Source organism: Gracilinanus agilis, chromosome 2 (genome assembly GCF_016433145.1).
Source record: "Gracilinanus agilis isolate LMUSP501 chromosome 2, AgileGrace, whole genome shotgun sequence".
Lineage (NCBI taxonomy): Eukaryota > Metazoa > Chordata > Mammalia > Didelphimorphia > Didelphidae > Gracilinanus > Gracilinanus agilis.
This window is the reverse complement of record NC_058131.1, coordinates 317,950,426-317,971,491: the sequence shown is the minus strand read 5'-3', so window position 1 is coordinate 317,971,491 and position 21,066 is coordinate 317,950,426. Positions and strand designations below refer to the sequence as shown.

Sequence of the window (21,066 nt, the reverse complement as noted above, 5' to 3'; positions counted from 1 at the left end):
TATCAGTTCTAAGACAGAAAGTATGGTTTTTAAAAAAAATCATACTAAACCAGGATTGATTAAAGGAAATGGAGATATTTAACATGAATTCAAAAAGACCTAAAAGGACATAACTTTTGTTTTGTTTCTTCAACTATCTGAAGAATTCTCATTTGGAAGAAATAGATTTAATCTGCTTAGCTCTGGAAAGCAGAACCAGAAGCAAGGGGTAAGAGAAAGAAAGAGGAGACATCAACAAAATATCAAGAACATGCTAAAACAGTACTTTTTAAAAAAAACTGTTTGATAAGGTAGTGAATTCACCATTATAAAAGCAAGATGATCACTTAGCAAGAATAAGCACGCAGATGTCAGATGTTAAGTTCAAAAAACAAAGACGTTTCCAGGGCCTAAAATTATATTAAGGAAAGTCAGTACAAAAGAGAAAAACTTAAAAACAAAATTCTGAAGACAGAAAGGAGAAGCAATTTCAATGGGGGAAAAGAAGAACTGTGAAAAAGAAATGCCGTGGTTCCACTGAATCTGGATATTTAAGAGGCATAATAAGACATATTTTCTAAGAAGAGTCTCAGGAAGGCTAAATTTCAGAAAGGACTAAGAGTAGAAAAAGAAACAGCTATGGATAACAAAATAGGCTCTGGCTGTTTATGCTTTATGATGTAACTGAAGAAAAGAGGTGGATCAAGAAAAGGACGAAACCTCCTTCCACTCAGAGTGGGTAGGATCATGAAAACAAACGAGAGAGTAAGAGCGAGAAAGAATGAGAATGCAGAACTGCCCAATTCTGATTCTGTGTTCTTTGCCAAAAAGAATGATCTCTGGATCTCTGGCGATCCCGCTCTGTAACCAAAGGCAGGCAATTATCAGGTGCCAATCTGCATTAATAGAAGACATTTCCCAGTGAATATCTAGAAAAATAAATAGAAATCACAAGAAGCCAGTATAATTTTATCAAAAATGGGTCAAGCCAAACTACCTTCATATCCTTTACTGACAGGAACACTGAACTCATATATTGAGAAATGCAGAAGACATAGGTAATGTAAAATTTTTTTAAGTATTTGACAAAGCCACTCATGTTATTCTTATGGGAAAAACAAAGAGGTGTGGGCTAGACAATAGTAGTTTTATCTGACTTCAGAACTAGTTGCCAAAGAGTAATTAGTGATTCAGTGACAACATGGAAGAAGGTATATATACTGCAATAAAACAGGAATCTATTTTGTACTATAATTTTTAATATTTTGAACAATGACTTGAATAAAGAGTTTGATGCGGATTACTTATCAAATGTGCAACTGACACAAAGTTCAGGAAGATCGTTAATATTCTACATGTTAGGAAGAATATCATTTCGGATATGGTACTATGTTCTAATCTGTAAAGAAATCATACAGACTAAATCTAAGATGATGAAACTTAATTGGAATTATGTAAAGTCTCACATTTGGGTTCAAAAAAAGAATCAATGTTTCAAGTATAAAATGGAGGTGAAGTGGCTAAACAAGAATTTATCTGAAAAGATAACTAGGGATTTTAATGGATCACAAATTCAAATGAGGCAACAGTTTACAATGGTGGCCAACAAAGTGAAGGCAAGTAATAAGTTAACAGCTGGTACTCTGCTCTGACCAGATAACATTTGGAGTATTGGATTCCATTCTGGATGATATATTTTAGGAAGGATATTGATAAGTTGTAGTATACAGAGGAGGACAACCAGGAGGGAAAGGTCTTGACATCATACCATATGAGTATTATATGAAGGAACTACAAATGTTAACATAGGCGGGAAAAAAAGACCCAGGAATGGCTGAGAGCATTATAATTATCTTCAAAAGAATTAAGATTTAAAAGAATTAAATTTTCTCTACTTGGCTCCCGAGGGCACAACTAAGAATAAGGGGAAGAAATTAAAGAAAGGTAAATTTAAACTTGAAGAGAAATTTTTCTAACATCTAGAACTTTCTAAAAGTAGAATTGGCTGCCTAAGGAGACCGCCCTTCAATAAAGGTCTTCCAACAAGATGAGATGACCATTTACCTAATATGTTGTAGAAAAGATTCTTATTCAAGTACGACCCTCTAAAATCTCTTCCAACTTTGAAATAGTATGTGATCAGAGGAAAGAAATGATATATCATGCAGGGATGTTTAGATTAAAAAGGCAGTATGAAAAAATGCTAGATTTGAGGGAAGAGGGCTTTGGGTTCAAATGTGCTTTGCTACTTACTATCTGTGACCACAGGCAAGTCAATAAACCACTTTGATCCTCAATATTCACATTTCTAAAATGTGGGAACTAAATTCGCAGCATGGAGACAATATGACATTGTAGATAAAATGCTATATCTGCCAAAGAAAACCTGGGTTCAAATCTAATCTCTAATGCAAGCCATGAGACCACGGGATAAGCAATCAATTTCACTCTCAAAGTTTGTTTCTTTATCTGAAAAAGGATTTCTTCCAATAAAAATGTATGCTACTATGACTAGGTAACCTCAAGGTCCCTTCTTTCTATAAATTGATATGACTTTTAAAGTCTCTTTAAACTTTATTAATCATCAAAAAAATTAAATATTAAGTATTGTGAATTACCATTGGTGGGACTTAAGAAAATATAAGTGTTTTTATAAACTTACTGCTGCTACTGTGAGCATATCAAAGACTTTGGTACAATATCTCCAAGCATTAGCATTCCCATATTTGGTTTGGCACTCATCTGCAAAAGAAATAAGTATCAGGATCTTTCCATAAATCAAAGATTAAATTCTAGAACTGAAAAGTAAAAAATCAGTAACATGCCTCTCTCCAACACTCCATGTCTTAAGATTCCTTCCAACTAAACTATTTGGTCCTTTCAGCTCTATCACTTCATGATTTTAGGTTACTTAAAACAATCTCATGAAATTTAATTAAAACTTTTAAATTTTAGCCTAGGATGTGTAGAGGAGGTGGAGTAATAACTAAAAAATTTGGAAGTAAAGAAACATTCATTCTCTCACCAAATTTTAATTAACCTAAAACAAGAAAGATATACAGAAATCTCTTATTGCCACCTCTTAATCTAGGTACGGCTAAATTCCGAAAAAGTAATACAGAGAGGCTACTGGAACTGGTAACTAAGATTTCCATTGTCATTTTATTTTATCTCAGCTCTGAGAAGGCATGGTGTAATGGACAATGCCTTATATTTGAAATCAGAAGGGAACGGTCAAATCTTAGATCTGCCACTTACTCTTTATGTGACCTTATATCAGGTTCTTCATTTATAAAACAAGGAGGTTAGACTAGACAATCCCTAAGGTCCATTCCAGCATTAAGATACTGTGATCATAAATGTGTAAAATATCTGGGGATAGATCTAGCAAAGCACAAAAAAGACTTGTATAGATTCAATTACAAAGTGCTCCTTAATGAAATAAAGGACAATTTAAAAAGCTAGAAGAATATTTAGGGTTTATGGCTAGACCAACATAATAAAAATGGCAGTACTATGAAAATTAATTTATACTTTTAATGCTATAACAATCAAATCATCAAGGGGACACTTTGTAGAATTTAATAAAAATAACAAAATTCATTTAAAAAAACCAAAAGTTCTAAAATATCTAAAATATCAAGAAAAATGATGAAAAGAAGTAGAGATGAAGGGAGAATGGCAGAAATTAAGCATAGACCAACACCTTACACATCTTCCACAATACATTCTAAATGAATACATCAACTTTATTTTAAGGATCATAGATACAAAAATTAGAAGAGAAGCAGATCTTTTACTTCTTACAGTTTTGCATTGGAGATATATTCTTAACCAAGCAAGAGATAAAGGAAATTATATGAAATAAAAGTTGATTGATAACAGAATGCTGAAGTAATTGAATAGGGAAAAAAAGTTTTTTTTATCAAGTTTGGTTTGATATATTCAAGCTACAGAAACAAGAAATACATATATATAGGACTAATAGCCACTCCCCAATAGATATGAACAAACAGTTCTCAAAAGAAGAATAGTACAATATTCACAACCACATAAAAAAATGCTCCAAATCACTAGTAATAAGAGAAATGCAAATCAAAAACAGCTCAAGTTTCATCTCATAATCTGCAAACTGGCAAAGTTGACAAAAAAAGAGCAATATTCAACATTGGACATATTGTGGAATGAGATCACATTCATACATTTTTGGTAGAGGCACTGTGAAAGGACAAAACATTATGGAAAGAAATTTGGAATTATGCAAATAAAGGAATTAAAATGTCATAAACCTTCATACCAGAGACTTCATTACTGGGTATAAGCTATAACCACCGAAGAAGCAAGTGATAAGAAGAAAGTTCTGATATACTCCAAAATATTTATAGCAGCATTTTTTGTGATAGCAAAGAATCAGAACATAGTAAATGCCCTTTGATTGAGGAATGGCTAAATAAACTGTGATATGTTTATTATAAGATAAAGGAATACAACTCTGCTTTAAGAAATTATGTGTTTTGGAGGCAGCTATGTGGCTCAGTAGATTGAGAGTCAGGCCTAGAGACAAGAGGTCCTGGGTTCAAAACTGGACTTAGAGACTTCCTAGCTGTGTGACCCTAAGCAAGCCACTTAACCCTCAAAGCCTAGCCTTTACCACTCTTTTGCCCTGGAACATTGATTCTAAGATGGAAGGTAAGGGTTTAAAAAAAAGCAAGCAAGCAAGCAAGAAATTATGTGATGAATAGAGAAACATGTAAATGTCTAGAAGAATTAATAAAGTGAAGCCAAGAAAACAATATATACAAAGACTATAACAATGTAAATAAAAGAACTACATACTAAAAAATCAGAAATGAACAAAACAAAAATGTAGCATGCAAATGAATATAAAAAGGATATAACAAAATTATGGATCTAGTAGAATTCTAATGAAGACATATAAGAAGATACCCCATTTGTGGAGGTGGGAATTCCACACGTTATACTACCTTGCATATGTTTTCAGACATTTTTCAATGTATTAATAAGTTGTGCTGGTTTGTTTTTTCTTTTAAAAAATATTATTTGTTATATGAGAAGGCTCTATGGAAGGGGGAGAGAGAGGAAGGGAAACTCTGGATGATTATGAAGAAATCAATAAAAATATTTAAAAATTAAACTAAATATTTAATTTAAATATTAATAACTCTATATTGGACTGAGACATTAAACACAGTGACATCTTGCAATACTGATAGTTATCAAACCTTGTTGTATAACTGGAATCTGAACCCCAGAACTACAATTCCCAGCACCCTACTCTCCTGATGTTATGTGCTGATATAGGCAGGATATAAATTTTGTGTAGCCCCACCTCTCGCTCTCTCTTCTTGTGATCATAGGCAGTTGTGGACACAGGCTTTTTGAGAGCCAGGAGAACTTACTCACATGAGTTTACTTTTGTTAGATAATTAGGTTTTTATACTTCTATTTTCTTTTTATTCCTTCTACTTCAAGTGATTATTAATAAACTATAAAAATTAATACTTGGAGTGTTGGACATTAACTTAAATCTTACACTGTCTTTCAGAGATTCATTGTTTTATATCAGGACTGATGAAACTATTTGTGTGTTTAAAACAGCTTCAACTGCTGATGGTTGAATTGGGGGCTGCAACTTTTAACAAGATGATAAATTTTGTGCTAACTCTTACTCTTACACCCTTCTCCTGAAATAAAAATGAAAAAGCAGAACAACAAATAAGACACTATGATCTCCTTCATAAAAGCATTATTTGAAGCTGTGAAAAAGTTAAAAATCTCTTTAAATGTTCTACAGTGGAGAAATGGCTAACGAACTGTGGCACAATTAGACTAATCAGAAATATGGAACATTTTAAAAGAACTTCCCTAACACAAGTGCATGCACACGCATGCACACATGCACACCCTAAAGTACAATTGTCTGTATTCTCACTTATTAATGTGAATCATCACTCTCAATATATGTCACAACTTCCTTAAAACTCAGGAAGCAAGACCCAAGAATCATCTAAACTTCGTATTTCCAGCAAGGGAAATGAGCACAATACTCCATACAGAGAAGTATTTACTAAATTCTTGTTGCATTTACTCAACTATAAAGAAATATAAAAAAACATATGAAGTAATGCTAAGGGGAAAAAAGCTTATACATGATATGCAATTACATAAATGGAAAATAAACACATAAAAATTTTAAAATGATGGAAAGAGGTACAGAAAGGAGGCACTCATAGGAATTGCTGCTGGAAAGGGCATTTAAAGGTTATCTAGGACAAACTCACTCTAATTTTAGAGAGGAAGACTATGAGGTCCAGAAAGGGAAAATGAAATTCCCAAAGAAACAGAAGTTTTCAACCCAGGTCCTCTGATATTGAATCCAATACTATTTGTACTTAAGCATACTATTTTAAGGGGCCAGCTGGGTGGCTCAGTGGATTGAGAGCCAGGCCTAGAGATGGGAGGTCCTAGGTTCAAATCTGGCCTCAGACACTTCCTAGCTGTGTGACCCTGGCAAGTCACTTAACTTCCATTGTCAACCCTTACCACTCCTCTGCCTTGGAGCCAACACACAGTATTGACTCCAAGATGGAAGGTAAGGGTTTATATTAAAAAAATAATAAAATAATAATAAAAAGAGATTAAAAAGTTTTCTTTCAAAGTTAAATTAGATGCCAAGTAAGATTCAGTTGATTTTATTACTGCTTTAAAATACAGAATGATTTACTTAAAAGGAAGGTTTCATTGAAAGACATAATTCTTCTGAAATCTAAGATTTATGCTCAACTATTCTGACCCCAGCTTCCAGAACTCTTTTCCTTGGATTTTCAACAGCACAACTTTTTTTCCTTAAGGAGCATGAAGAAATTTTCACTTTCAGAAAAAAAATATACAGAATTCTGTTTTTATTAGTGAGCTATGCATCTGAAGTGAATAATTCTGCCTCAACTTTGGAACATTTCATAAATTAACATTTATTAACAAATACCACAACACACATTTTGAAGCTGATAAGTGTTTTTTAAAAAGGTAGAGTGAAAAGAAAGTTAAAAAATATTACCTTAAAGAGAAAAAATATAAAACAAAAAAAAAAAAAGAAAGAAAAGACTTACCATAAAATCCATAAACCTGTGTTATCTGTCTACTCTCATGATTTCCTCGTAAGAGTGTAATGCGATCAGGCCATTTAGCCTTTAGTGCAAGAAGGTAAGTGAAAGTCTCCAAACTGTAGTAACCTCTGTCTACAAAATCACCCTGAAAATTAAAAGCACACAAGTATAAGCAATATGGTAATCAGGATGACACTATCATCTACTAAGATTTTCTTCAATAAACCTCACTATGCTAAGGTGTCTGGAGTTTCTAAAAGCTCTGTTAGCAAAGCAGATGTTCTGGAAAGGCTTCCAAGATGGGCCAGATGACAAAACAGCAGGTCTATCTTCCAACTTTCAACATAAGCATAGTTAAAATGGGAAAGGTTCAGTACTTGATACTTACCTATCAAATAAGCATTATTTTTGACTATAGAAACTCATCAAATTGTCTCGTAAGACATGGAGGGGTTGCAAGCAAATCCATTGGTAGACAATGTCAACAAAAATGATCCTGAAGCTTCTTGAAGTACTTCCCTCCCTTCACTAGAGGGGTGGGGAAATATAAATACAAAACACTGCACAGACAGATAATATCAACACTCAGTTAATGTGTTGGTTTTCCTCAATTACTTTCTTTTTTGTTATAACAGATGGTACAGTAGGGAGAAAGTTGAGGAGGGGGAGGCATATTCAGAAATGAAGAAGTAAAAACGGGAATTTTTTTAATAACAAATTTTCTTTTTAATAAGGGAAGACAAATACATACACTCAGAATGATTTCAAGACCTGATTTTTCAGACTCCTTGAATTCGACTTTTAAATATCTTATCTTTGGTACTTTTGTCCTATTTAACATCCCCTTTAAGTTTTGCTTAGGCTAACATTAAATTACTGAATATATATAATACCAACTAAATAGGAGATATTATAAAAATCTGCAAGATAAGAAGCCTGTCATGGGAAAATTACCTAAAGGTGAAAGATCATTTTAACTGGCAATCTGACAATCAGGAAGAAAAACAATAGGAGTACAAAAGATCCTAACAGTTTTAGTTCATCTGTATATAAGGAGATTAGAGTATATGATTTCTATAAGTCTCATCCAAATAGAAAATTCTAGGTCTCTGGAAATGGTAAATGAACCTTCCTATTAACTTGGCACCAAAAATATTTTTAGAATCACAAAGAGAAAATAATTGTCACTAAAAAGGAAATAATACTGAAACAAAAATTATTTCTGTAGACTATTTCTGTGTATCTATGCTATTGAAAAATCAAAATAGGTACTCAAAAAATCCTGAAATCAAAGGCACCTCAAAGTCAGCTGAAAGAGGAGGAATTCCTTCCCCAACCTTCCCAAAATAGTCACATCCAGCCAATTGCTTGAAGAATTCCAGCGACTTTGGAAAGCTCTAATTAAGATTTTTTTCCTTACATGGAATCAAAATGTTTCTCTATAATTTCTGACCATTTAGCATAGCTGTCTCTAGGACCAAAGAGAATAAGCTTATTCCTCTATAACCCACAGAGTACCTCTCATGTGGTTTCATTGTTCAGCTGTTTGAGTCATATCCAACTCTCCATGACCCTCTTTGGGGTTTTCTTAGCAAAGATATTGGAGTGGTATGCCATTTCCTTCTCTAGTTAACTTTATAGATGAGGAAACTGAGGCAAATCAGGTTAAGTGATTTGCCCAAGATCACAGCTAGTATGTATCTGATGCCAGATTTGAACTCAGGAAGATGAGTTTACCTGATTCCAGGCCTAGTGCTCTATCCACCATATCATCTCACTGCCCACTCTCACAAGACAGTTAATCTCGTAAATGACTACTATATCAATTTATACTAAGATTTAGCTAACCACTTGTCACTAGTATTTACATACCATAAATATGTAGTTTGTATCAGGAACTTGACCTCCAGTTCTGAAGAGTTCACAAAGGTCATAGAACTAGAAAAGAAAAATAAAATAACCCTATCATGTATTCCTGTTAACAAGCAAAATTATAAAACCAATAATTAAAATACATAAATTACAAAAGCAATCCATAGCATTTATAATTGAAAAATATTTTGAGATATCCAATCCAATTCCCACATTTTACAAAAGAGGAAACTGAGACCCAAAAAAGAGAAGTCAATCATACCGGGTCATGCAGATAATAAGGAACAGAGCTAGGATTCTAAATACACAAGTCTTCTCATTAAGGAGAGCCTAAGAATTTCCATACATAATAGTAAATGGAATACAGGCAAATAATTGGCAGCATTGAGCTCCTAAAAACCTCAATTCAGAAAAAAAAAAAAAAAATAAACCATTACTACACTAAATCACTTAAGGGTTGTTATTACGATTTCCACTACTATTCCCACTACTACTACCAGATAACATTACAATTATCACAACTTTTAACAGGGTGGATCTATAAAGCAAATTTCTATCACTTATTAAGAAGACTGCTAAGTAGCCTACAATGGAATCCAAATATTAATTAATGAGCCAACAAAATTTTACTAGGAATCACTATATAATAGGCACTGTGCTAGGAAGTACTAAGGATACAAAAGTAAAAATATATCAGTCTCTGCTCTTAAGGAGTTTATATCTTTATGAGGGAAAATAAAACATACATAAATCAATGCAAAGTACTTAAAAGGTCTAAAAAAGTTATGGGAGTAGTATACTAGTTGCTTGAGGATTAAAAAAAGTTTCAGGTAGAAGGTAGCATCTGAGCTGAACTTTAAAGGGAGAAAGGTATTCTAAGAATTGGAGGTGAGGAAAAAAGGCAATCTATGTATTGGGGGAGGGGGTATAGCCTCTGCAAAGGCATATAAAAACAGAAGACAAATTGTGACATACTAGCAAAACCAAGTAAGCCAATTTGGCTGGAACAAAGAGTGTGTTGGAGGGGGAAAAATAGGTAACAGGGATGCAAAAGTAGGCCAAAGCCAGACTGTGAAGAGTTTAAAATGTTAGAGACATTTCTATGTTAGCATAAAGAAGAGGGGAACCCCTGAAGGTTTTTGAGCTGGGCAATGACTTATGTTTTAAGAACATCATTCTGGCAGCTGTATAGAGAAGGCTGGATTGAAATGGAAAAGACATGATGCAAGGAGATGAGGACACTACTGAAATTATACAGGAGAAAGTTGATATGGCCTTGAACCAGGGTGGTAGGTATGTAAGAAAAGGGAAGCTAAAACACTATAATCAACCAAAATTGATAAAATGATTAGAACTGGGAAAGAATGAAGAGTCTAATATCTCCAAGATTACAAACTAAAGTAACAAGAAGGAGGGCTGTGCCAAGGACAGAAATAGGGATATGAGAGTAGTTTTTAGAGGAAAAGTCGAGGGATTCTGTTTTAGAAATGCTAAGTCTGAGAAGTTAAAGGAACATAAGATTCAAAAGGTTCAACAGGAAGTTGGTGACACAGAAGGCAGGATTAGAGCTCATGTAAAAAATTTTATGAGTTAAACTCGTTCATTCACTGAAACTTATTAAAAGCCATTCAAATAAAATCATCTCAAGGATTTATTCAAGAAACATAATCTTCAACCTGTTACTATATCAACTCAGGTCAAATTCTAACACTTTACTCCCAAAATCCTAGCCAAATAAGAAGTAGGCTATGTCATATACTATTTTGTTATCCCTACATGGCCTGACACATACAGGTGGCATGCATTTAATAAACAACTACTGGCAAACTGACTGGTAAGTCTGCTTTCAAATGCATTGTTTCAAAAGTCAGAAACAACCTTTCAGTTCTCAAAATTTTATTTTCCAAATAGCTGTGCTTACAAATCAGCAATTAAATTCCCCAAATATTCAAATATAAATCAGATGATTAGTCAAATCCCATCTCTACATTTACTAACTGTGTGACCTTTGACAAATCACTATAATAGGCCACAGTGTGGCTTCAAAAAAAATATTCAAAATGGAGTTAAACATAGATCATGTATCAGATGAGAAAAATGAGAAAAGGTGGTATGTCCAAGGTCACATTATAAGCTAATGGCAGTGGGGCAGCTAGGTGGCTCAGTGGATAGAGAGCCAGACCTGGAGAAAAGAGGTCCTGGATTCAAATCTGACCATGGACACTCACTAGTTGTATGATCCTGGGCAAGTCACTTAACATCAATTGCCTGGCCCTCATCACTCAGTCTTCTGCCTTGGAATCGATACTTAGTATCAATTCTAAGACAGAAGGTAACGATTTTAAAAAATAATAAATTAACGGCGGGCAGGTGCCTGTAGTCCCTGCTACTGGAGAAGAAGAGGGTGGTGGTTCCCTTGAGTTCAGGACTAAAGTCAATCAGGTATGGGGGCAGCTAGGTAGCACAGTGGATAGTGTGGGGCTTGGTCAGGAAAACGCGAGTTTAAATTCAGCCTAATCCACTTAACTAGCTATGTGACCCTGGGCAAGTCACTTAACCCCATTTGCCTCAAAAAATAATAATAAAATAAAATAAAGTCAATCAGGTGTACCTACTAAGCACCAATATGATGTGCCACTGAAAAGGGGAAGGTGTCACCAGTCGGTCCAAAGAGACATAAACCAGCCCCAAAAGTTAATGCCAAAGCTGAAATTCCAAAACAAGTTTCCTAAATCCCAGTCCAGAACTCTATTTTTACATAGATGATCTCAATGGTCTGTTCCAACTAGAATATTCTACTATTCTAGTTCAGCAGATATATGAGGAGACTATAAAGATTTCTAAGTCTAACCCTCTAGACTGGCACTGAAAGCCAAAATCTTTTGTTTCAATTAATCTATATTTATTCTCACTTAACAAAATGATAAGATTTTCAAAGCTTTCAGTAGCCAATAAAAGAAAGCAATACTTAAAACCAAATCTCAAGTTAATAAAGGGCAAATAAGATAACTTCATGTTATAGTTCTTTTGAAGATGTGATATAGTGGGAAGACTATTAAGACTTGGATTCAGAAGACCAATTCAATAATTTTTACTTGCTAGTTCTGAGTCTTACTTAGCTCACCTGTAAAATAATAATGGTAGTACCTCATAGGGTTGATGTGAAGGAAGAGGTGTATGAATATCAACACACTATATAACTGTAAATTTTTATGATAATTACTATCTCTGTGACACCCTGGATAAATCAATGCACATGTTTCCTCAACTACAAAATGAAGAGATTAAACTAGTCAATATAGTCCAGTGTAGCTCTGAATCCTATGATTTCTCCTTCAGGAACATTGAGTGATTTTTCTTTCTAGGCATTTTCAAATTTTAAATTTCAATTATCCTCAAAGGATGATCCTCTCATTACACATTTACTCACCATAACTCAGGAAATCACAGTAATCAAGGCAATCTAGACAACCAGAAGCTGAAATCTGTCATAATTTGTAGCACAAGTAGAAACACACACGGACAGTACAAAAACTAAACATCTGTTCCTGGGATTTTTACCTGTCCGTGTATGTCTCCACAAACTGTGACTGGTGTAGATACGGGCTGAACATTTGACTCTTCCAACAGGAGGTCACAAACGTAGTCACATAATCGCTAGGAGAAAGAAGAAAGCTTAAAAATATTAGTACAATGTTACCAAAAATGAATAGGCATCACTAATTACATTCTTTGACATAAATGAAATTAACTTGTAATTATTATGGATTAATCTGTCAGATTTATGCTGGTCAGACTGTTTTTACTTGAAATCTGGGCTCTCCAAAAATATTATTGGCAATTATTTAAAAAACAAAAATCCTACATATTATTCAATAAGCTTTTCTTTCTTGTTCTTAAATGAGAGAGAACAGTTCAGAAAGATATGGTAAACTAAAATGAAAAAAAAAAATCTTAGCATTGAAAGGAACACTAAAGGTTATATACAGCCCGACCCTAACTTGAATTCCCTCTATAACAGCTCCCTATGGGAGGTTGCTGAGACTCTGGTCCAGAACCTGCAGGGAACTGAATCTACTACCCTCTGTTCCATTTCTGGCCAGTTCTAATTGTTGGATACTTTCTTCCCTCCTAAAAAATCAAAATACATTTCTTTATAACTTCTATCCATTTCTCTAGTTATGCCCTAGATACAAGAATATTCAAGAATATTAATGTAAGGAGAGGATAAGTTTAAAATAAAAAAGTCTTAATACTATAAAAAGAGGCAATATTAGGTTTGTTTCTGTAAAACATTTATGATGGTTTCAAGATGGCTTATAATACACATGCTCATGATTATAATTTTTAAACAGCCTGACAATGTGCTGCAAGGACCAATCACTCATAAATTCTTGCTCAAAAGATTACACAGCTTATAAATTGTAATTGCAGGGGAATGAGGGAACTATTCTGGGGAAATGTACACAACACAAATTATACATGACAAACCTGTCATGTATATATATAAGTATATAACAATCAGCTGGAATACTGAACCCTTGTGGCTATTTTGAAAACAATTGGGTGATAGATTGAGAAACTGGAAAAATACATTGTACCCCAACTTTAGTTTGATGTAATCAATGAACAAACACCAAAATCCTTGTGTGCACAATCATGATGGTTTCAAATCCCTGCAGAAACAAATCTATAATGCTTCAAACATGCACATATTTGATGTCAGAGAAGAAAAATATAATTGTAACATAACTGGGCAATTATTCACTAAGGCACTTTAAAAGAATTTTTGGTGCAAACCCTTTGGATTATCATGAGAATTCCTGAACCACCAAATGGGAACCACTACCCTAAAGTATGCTACCTCTCATAATCACAGTTAAACATATAATAAGCATAAAAAGTAAAGGGAGCAAGGAAAAAATGAGACAAACTAGGAAAATTCAAGGAGAAAGGGACCACTAACAACAGGAAGTTCAAAGAAGCAAAAGCTACAGAAAAGAAGCAACACTTGGGCTGAACCCTGAATGACATTTCAAATTTCCTCACTAACCTAGTATTCTTCTCAGGACATACTGCAGGTTATCAATACCATTCCTAAAATGTCAAGCACAAAACAGGGTATAATGGTACAAATGAGAGTCTAAGGACAATGGGTCTAAAAGTAAATGAATTTTGGTGAAACCTAGAAAACTATAATTTATATAAGTCCTCTGCCTCTGAATGGGTGATAAATGATTTCCATATATACAGATACAGAAAGAGGTACAATGAGCTTGGTTGTTAAAGAGGAAAAGGCAGTTAGGTAGCACAGTAACAGAGTGCACTAAGCCTGGGAGTCAGGAGGACCTAGGTTCAAATCTAGTTTCAGACATTTCCTGACTACGTTACACTAGGCAAGTCACTTAACCCTGATTGCCTAGTCCTTGCTGCTCTTCTCTCTTAATGATACTAGGTCAGAAGGCAAGGGTTTAAAAAAAATTTTGAGAAAAAAGGAAAACAAAAATATGGAAAGAATAGAACTGGGTCTAGTGTTAATGTTGGCCAAATTGGTACTGAGTTTTGGTGTTTTCATTTATTATTTATATGTTTTACCTATCCCTGACCTTACATCAAGGATTCTAATTTCATCAGTATAATTACTTTCTCCCTACCTTCCTTTTCATCATGCATTTGTCACAAATTCTTATGGGATAAAAAATTCACCACCTAGTCACTACTACCTGGTTATAAGCTTCTCTAAACTTTGGGCTAATGCTAAAGAGAAAGACCTATAATGGAAGCCTTTTCAACTTCATAGGATCTATCAGAACTTATAGTGATCCTAGAAATGTTAGAAGTAGCAGAAAGAAATTAAAGTTATAAAGATATGCAGAAATAAGATGAAACCATTCCTATTTGGTGATGATGTGATGGTTTTACTTAGAAAATCCTAGAGAATCAGCAAGAAACTAATTCAAGCAATGCATTCAGTAAAGATGCAAAGTTTAAGGTAAACCTGGGGGAAGGGGGGGGCAGCTGGGTAGCTCAGTGGACTGAAAGTCAGGCCTAGAGATGGGAGGTCCTAGGTTCAAATCTGGCCTCAGACACTTCCCAGCTGTGTGACCCTGGGCAAGTCACTTGCCCCCCATTGCCCACCCTTACCACTCTTCCACCTAGGAGCCAATACATAGAAGTTATGGGTTTTAAAAAAAAAAAAAAAAAAAGGTAAACCTGGTAAAGGTCACAAAATAAACTCAAAAAATCAGCATTTCTGTAAAAAAAAAATGGGGTAATAAAAGAGAAAGGAAGTCCCACTCAAAATAACTACAAAATACATAAGTTCCTAGGGTGACATGTTACTCTAGGAAACACAAATACAAAAATGTTCCTTAAAGAAATAAAGTACACCTTAAGGCATTTTCTATGCTGGAGAACACTCCATGCCGATGGCAGGGCCCTGTCAATATAATAAAATGATAATCTTACTCAACTTAATTCACAGATTTAGTACTAATCAAACTACCAAAGGACACTTTACAGAGCTAGACAAAATAATTGCAGAACAACAGATCTAGATTATCAATAAATAATGAAAAGGATAAGAATAGAAGAATATAACTTCAAGATATCAAAGTATACTATAAAGCAAGAATCTTCCAAATTATATGGTAATGATGAAAAAAATCAGAGAACTAGATTAGTTAAAATGACCAGACCAGGAAAAATCAAATATAATTTATATTTTTATATAAATATAAATTTTTTTATAATTTTATAAAATCAAAAACATAAATTACCTAGGGAAAAAATTCCCTATGGGCCACTGGGGAAAACTGCAAGTAGTCTGGCAGAAATTCTATTTTTTTTTTAAACCCTTGTACTTCGGTGTATTGTCTCATAGGTGGAAGACTGGTAAGGGTGGGCAATGGGGGTCAAGTGACTTGCCCAGGGTCACACAGCTGGGAAGTGGCTGAGGCCAGGTTTGAACCTAGGACCTCCTGTCTCTAGGCCTGATTCTCACTCCACTGAGCTACCCAGCTGCCCCAGAAATTCTATTTTTAAAAAAATTCTTAGATCACAGACCACAATTAAAAATATAAATGAATTGAATATTGAAGTTTATATTGTTTAAAAAATTAGAAGAAAAGCTGCTCATACCTTTTATAGGAGTAGAGGATGATTTCTTAAAAAAGGAATTGAGGCAATAACAAAAGATAAAATAGATCATTTCAACTACATAAAGTTTGAAAACTTTTGCAAGAATAAAATTAACACAACTAGGATAAGAAGGGAAACTATTAGGGGGATCTTCATATCAAATATCACTGATAAATCTTATATTCAGTTATATAGACACAGAAACAATGATTATAAAAATTATTTTCTTTTAATCATGTAAGGGGAGGAAAAACATTTCACAAAATAAGAAATATAAACTATTAGCATCTATATGGGAGAATGCTCCAAATCATTACTAATAAGAGAAACACAAAATCAAAATTAACTCCAAGCCCTAATCTCATATCTATCAAACTGGTAAAGATGACAAAAGATCAGAAAGTCTGTAGAGAAATAGGATGGACTAATGAACAACTGGTAGAACTATGAATTAGTCCAACCATTCTGGATGGTGATTTGAATTATGCAAAGAGAATGACTTAATTATAGTGATCAGACTAAGAACTGAAATGTCTTTTTGCTTAATCAATAAGATGGATCCCTTTGTTCACCTACCACCAGATTGAAAGAGAAATCCTTAAGAAGTGGTGAGGAACAAGAGCATTTGGTTTCAGGAAAGTGGAAACTTCAGATGTATCTTATTTTAACATTACTACTGCATTGCTTTGTTAAGGCAAACCTTCTAAACTTAAACCTATCTTGGTTTTAATTTGTGGTGGAACTTCATCTTTGGTTTCACGATCACTATAAAATATAAGTTGGAAGTTGTTTGAGCCAGAAAGAGAGAATTTCAATTAGTCTAAGAAACTGGCCATTTGGACCTCTTTCTGGAATAAACACTTGCATATTAGCAAACTGTCACTGACAGATTTTGACTTGAAACACCCCTAGATAGAATACAGGCTATTTTGAGATGATCTTAAAACTGAGAACCAAAAATCATTCTTCTAAAAGGTTGGACTTTAGTTGAGACTTGAAGGAAGCCAGAAAGCAGATGAGAGGAGGGAGAGAGTTCCAGGCATGGGAGATAGGCAGTGAAAATGTATGGAGAGGGGACAGCTAGGTGGCTCAGTGGATTGTGGGGCCAGATCTTGAGTCTGAAGGTACTGAGTTTAAATATGACTTAAGGGACTTCCAGCTATGTGATTCTGAGCAAGTCATTTAGCTGCCACTACCTAACCCTTATAACTCTTTTACCCTGGAACCAATATACAGTATTGATTCTGAGACAGAAGGTGAGAGAGGAAGAAAGGAAACACAGAGTCAGAAGTATCCTGAAATATCCTAGATATATCTTGTTTGTGCATATTAGTTTGCATGTTTTCTCTCTCAAATAGTGACTGCTCCTTGAGAGCAAGGACTGATTGTTATGGATTTGTTTGTGCATGCGCCCACATGCCTTTCTTTGTAGACACAGCACTTGGCCCTGCTGTTGTTTGTCCTTCATTTTTAAAGAGGATGGATGACATCAAGAGGATGTCTTGACTTCTGCATGAATTAGATCTAAATGAGGATGGAGTGGATTTAAATTGCACAGTCATCAGCCTCACTATCTCTTCCAGAACCATCAAAGTCCATGGTGGGAGAAAAGTCAAGATGACTGAAAAAGACCTCAGCTTTTTCAATGTCTGACCAACCTTAAGAACTCCAAAGTGCTTCAGCCATTTTCATGGTCACTGGAACAAATTGTTCTCATTCCACAAGGAAAAGTCTTCCCATATTTAGAGTAGACGCCCTCCTAACTAGCCAACATATCCATGGCCCATTGGCTAGCCTCAAACTGGTTTGGCCCATCTGCAGAATGGTTTACTGGGGCATGGTTGCTGCACATGCTACAGTTTCTTGGAGTCACAGATGAGAGTTGTGTAACAGGTGGACACCAAGGGTGATAGAGGTGCTGGTCCTCCTTGAAAATCCATTCACTCACTAAGCACAATAGCTGGCACATAGTGGAAACTATACAAACTAATTATGTCATTGCATCAGAGTATGGAGGGAAGGGAAGGAATAAAAAGACCAGAAAGGTGTCAGGCTATAAAGGGCCTTAAAAGTGAAACAGAGGGTTGTATATGTGAACCTGAAGATGTTGAGGAGCCACTGAAGTGGATTAAATTGAAGGGGAGGGGGGATTGGCATGATCAGATCTGAGCTGCATTGACAATCAGTTTACAGGGTAACAGAGGATGAAATGGATGAAGTGGACTAGGGAAGGGACTTGAAGGAGACTAATAACCAAAAGGCTATTGTAATAGTGAAAGCAGGAAGTGCCAAAGGCGCACACCAGGGTGGTGACAAATGTCAGAGGAGAGAAGGGAGATGTTTAAGAGATGTTACAAAGATGTTGCAGTTTAAGATGAAAACATATGATTTATCACTTGTTTATTTAGGTATATGTTTGCGAGGTTTGTTTTTATAAGATTATTCTCTTACAAAAATGAATATAGAAATGTTTTGTGTGATAATACATGTATAACCCAGATTGAATTGTCAGCTCCAGGAGGGGAGAGGAAAGAAGGGAGGGAGGCAATATGTATCATATAATTTTGGAAAATTTAAGTGGAAATTTGCTATTAAAATAAAAAAAAGTTTTTTTTAATTTAAAAAAAATTTAAAGAACCAAAAAAAAAATGTTGCAGCTTAAAAGTTGCTATTCAAAGAAGCTAAGTGACTTCACCCATGGTCACCCCTTCACAAATGTCTTCAGTAAAATTTGCATCCCCAATTCTGAGTTCAGTCAACTCCAGAACCATATGCACTATGCTATGCTGTCTGCCCAACACTAACTGAAACGCTTAAGTTGTTCATCTTTTGTTATGTCCACATTCGATTTCCATATGGTATATAATAAATTTGTGAAAACTAAACACTTCATTTTCAGGTACAATCTCCTTGCAGAAGATCCAATTCATAAAGAATGCATTAAGCATCTGTTAAATGCAAACTATGAACCTGAAAGGTGAGGGAACATTGTTGAATGAAGCTGCTCAATTCCTCAGAAAACAGGAAACGAAAGCAAAAAATGAATTAATAAAATCACTTATTTCCATTTCTGGAACAAAGTATAAGCCAAGAGTAGGGGTCAAGAAAGGGAGGCCTAAATTTCACTTTTTTCCGTCTGAGTAAACAGTTGGTTAAACCCCATCTTCTTTCACATCCCTCCCAAGTTCTTCAGCAAATCCCTTCATGGTAGAATACAAGTTGTATCATATAATCCAATTCACTCATTTAAATCAAATCAATGCAAAGAATTACAGAACTTAGAAGCTGGAAAGGAACCTGAGAATTCCTCTAACTCAGGCCACTCAGCCAGCAAAGTTAAGTGAAAGAACTAGGAAGACAACCAGAATGTCAACTCCCAGTTCAATGTTTTTTCCATCAAATGATGCTTCATATTTATAGAGTGCAAGACACTGTGCTTAAAATCTAGCTGGGAAAGTGGAATTGCACGTTGGGTACGGGAGGGGAGTGAGAGGAAGGGAGGGGAAAGAACAAGAATCATGTAACCATGGAAAATTTTTCTTAATCAATTAAATAAATTTTTTAGAAAATCTAGCTGGGAAGAGGCATGTCCTAACCTATAGCTTATCTAAACTTGGTGATGCTTGGCAAATGCTTTGCTTGAATTGCTAAAGTGACAATAACCCAGGAAATTTTAAATAATATGAGATTCAGACAACAAATCAAGACAAGATTATTTCACTCAACAAATATCTATTAAGGCAGTGCTGTGTACAAAGTTCTATGCATTGGTAGGCATTGGAGGATATCAAAAATTTAACTAAAACACAGTTATAGGCTTCCTCAGTCACTGAGAGATCCTGCAAACTTCACAAGTGCCCCAAGTTCTTAATCATGGAGTTAGAGAATCTAAGAATCTTAGAATTGAAAGAAACCCCAGAAGCAATCTCAATCTCCTCTAAAGATCCCAAACAAGTGGCCATCTATCCTTACCTATTCATTGTTGGGAATTTTTTCTTCATATCAATGATAAATCCTACCATTACACAATTTTTACCCACTGTTCCTAGTTATGTACTCTGGAACCAAGCAGAACTAATAATTCTCCCCCTTTCACATTAGAATTCTTCAAAATCTCAAAGATGAATTTTAAAAAGCCTAGAACCTTGAATCAGGAAGCCTATGTTCCACTACCTTATGAAGGTTTTAGCTATATGGACATAAACAAGTCACATAATTTCTAAGAGTTTGTTTCTTCACAGTAAAATAAAGATAATAATATCCTAGTAATAGTAAATCTTTACAGTGATTAAAGCTTTACAAAGCACCAACATTTTCTCATTTGATCTTCACAACAACGTGAACTATTTTTCTCATTTTACAGATGAATAAAGTGAAACTGAGGGAGGTTAAGTTATCTTGACCAAGGTCACACAGTTAGTAATTGTTAAAGGAAGCAAAGGAACTCAGATCTTAGTACTCCAGACACTGAACCACCTAGCTGAATTTACCTACATTACCTGTTTTACAATTGCTTTGAAAAAGGCACTTTGCATTCTTTAAAGTGTTGTAAGTGGGGACAGTTAGGTGGCTCAGTGGATTGAAAGCCAGGTCCCAGAGACTGGAGGTCCTGGGTTCAAATGTGACCTCAGATACACCCCAAGGAGCACATGCCTCTGGACACTTAACCCCATTGCCTAGTCCTTACCACTCTTCTGCCTTGGAACCAATACCCAGTATTGATTCTAAGACCAAAGCTAAGGGTCTAAAAAAATAAAAATAAAGTACTTGTTTGATAACAAACATCTACCTACTAAATCATCTTACTAATGATCATGGTGAGTAGCAATGGGGGCTTGCAGGACTGCTTCAAGACCCAGCATAAGGAACCCACAATCAAAGATCTTGAGACTATTAAAGTAAGCTCTTCCCTCTCCCTAATAATGCAATCATTTACCAAACTGCCAAT

At 34.8% G+C, this 21,066-nt stretch overlaps 1 protein-coding gene across 2 annotated transcripts in view; it reads right to left on the bottom strand.

Annotated features, from left to right (window-relative positions):
• Window positions 1-21,066, bottom strand: part of PPP6C (protein phosphatase 6 catalytic subunit) — a 36,110-nt gene that overhangs the window by 4,703 nt on the left and 10,341 nt on the right. Inside the window, exons 2-5 of one of the 2 annotated variants that reach the window (XM_044664241.1) lie at window positions 12,540-12,635; window positions 8,979-9,044; window positions 7,110-7,251; window positions 2,642-2,721 (exon numbers count right to left, since the gene is read on the bottom strand). In XM_044664241.1, coding sequence (XP_044520176.1) covers window positions 2,642-2,721; window positions 7,110-7,251; window positions 8,979-9,044; window positions 12,540-12,635 — 384 coding nt within the window. The remainder of the gene's footprint in view (window positions 1-2,641; window positions 2,722-7,109; window positions 7,252-8,978; window positions 9,045-12,539; window positions 12,636-21,066) is intronic. The other variant, XM_044664243.1, reaches the window with a different exon arrangement.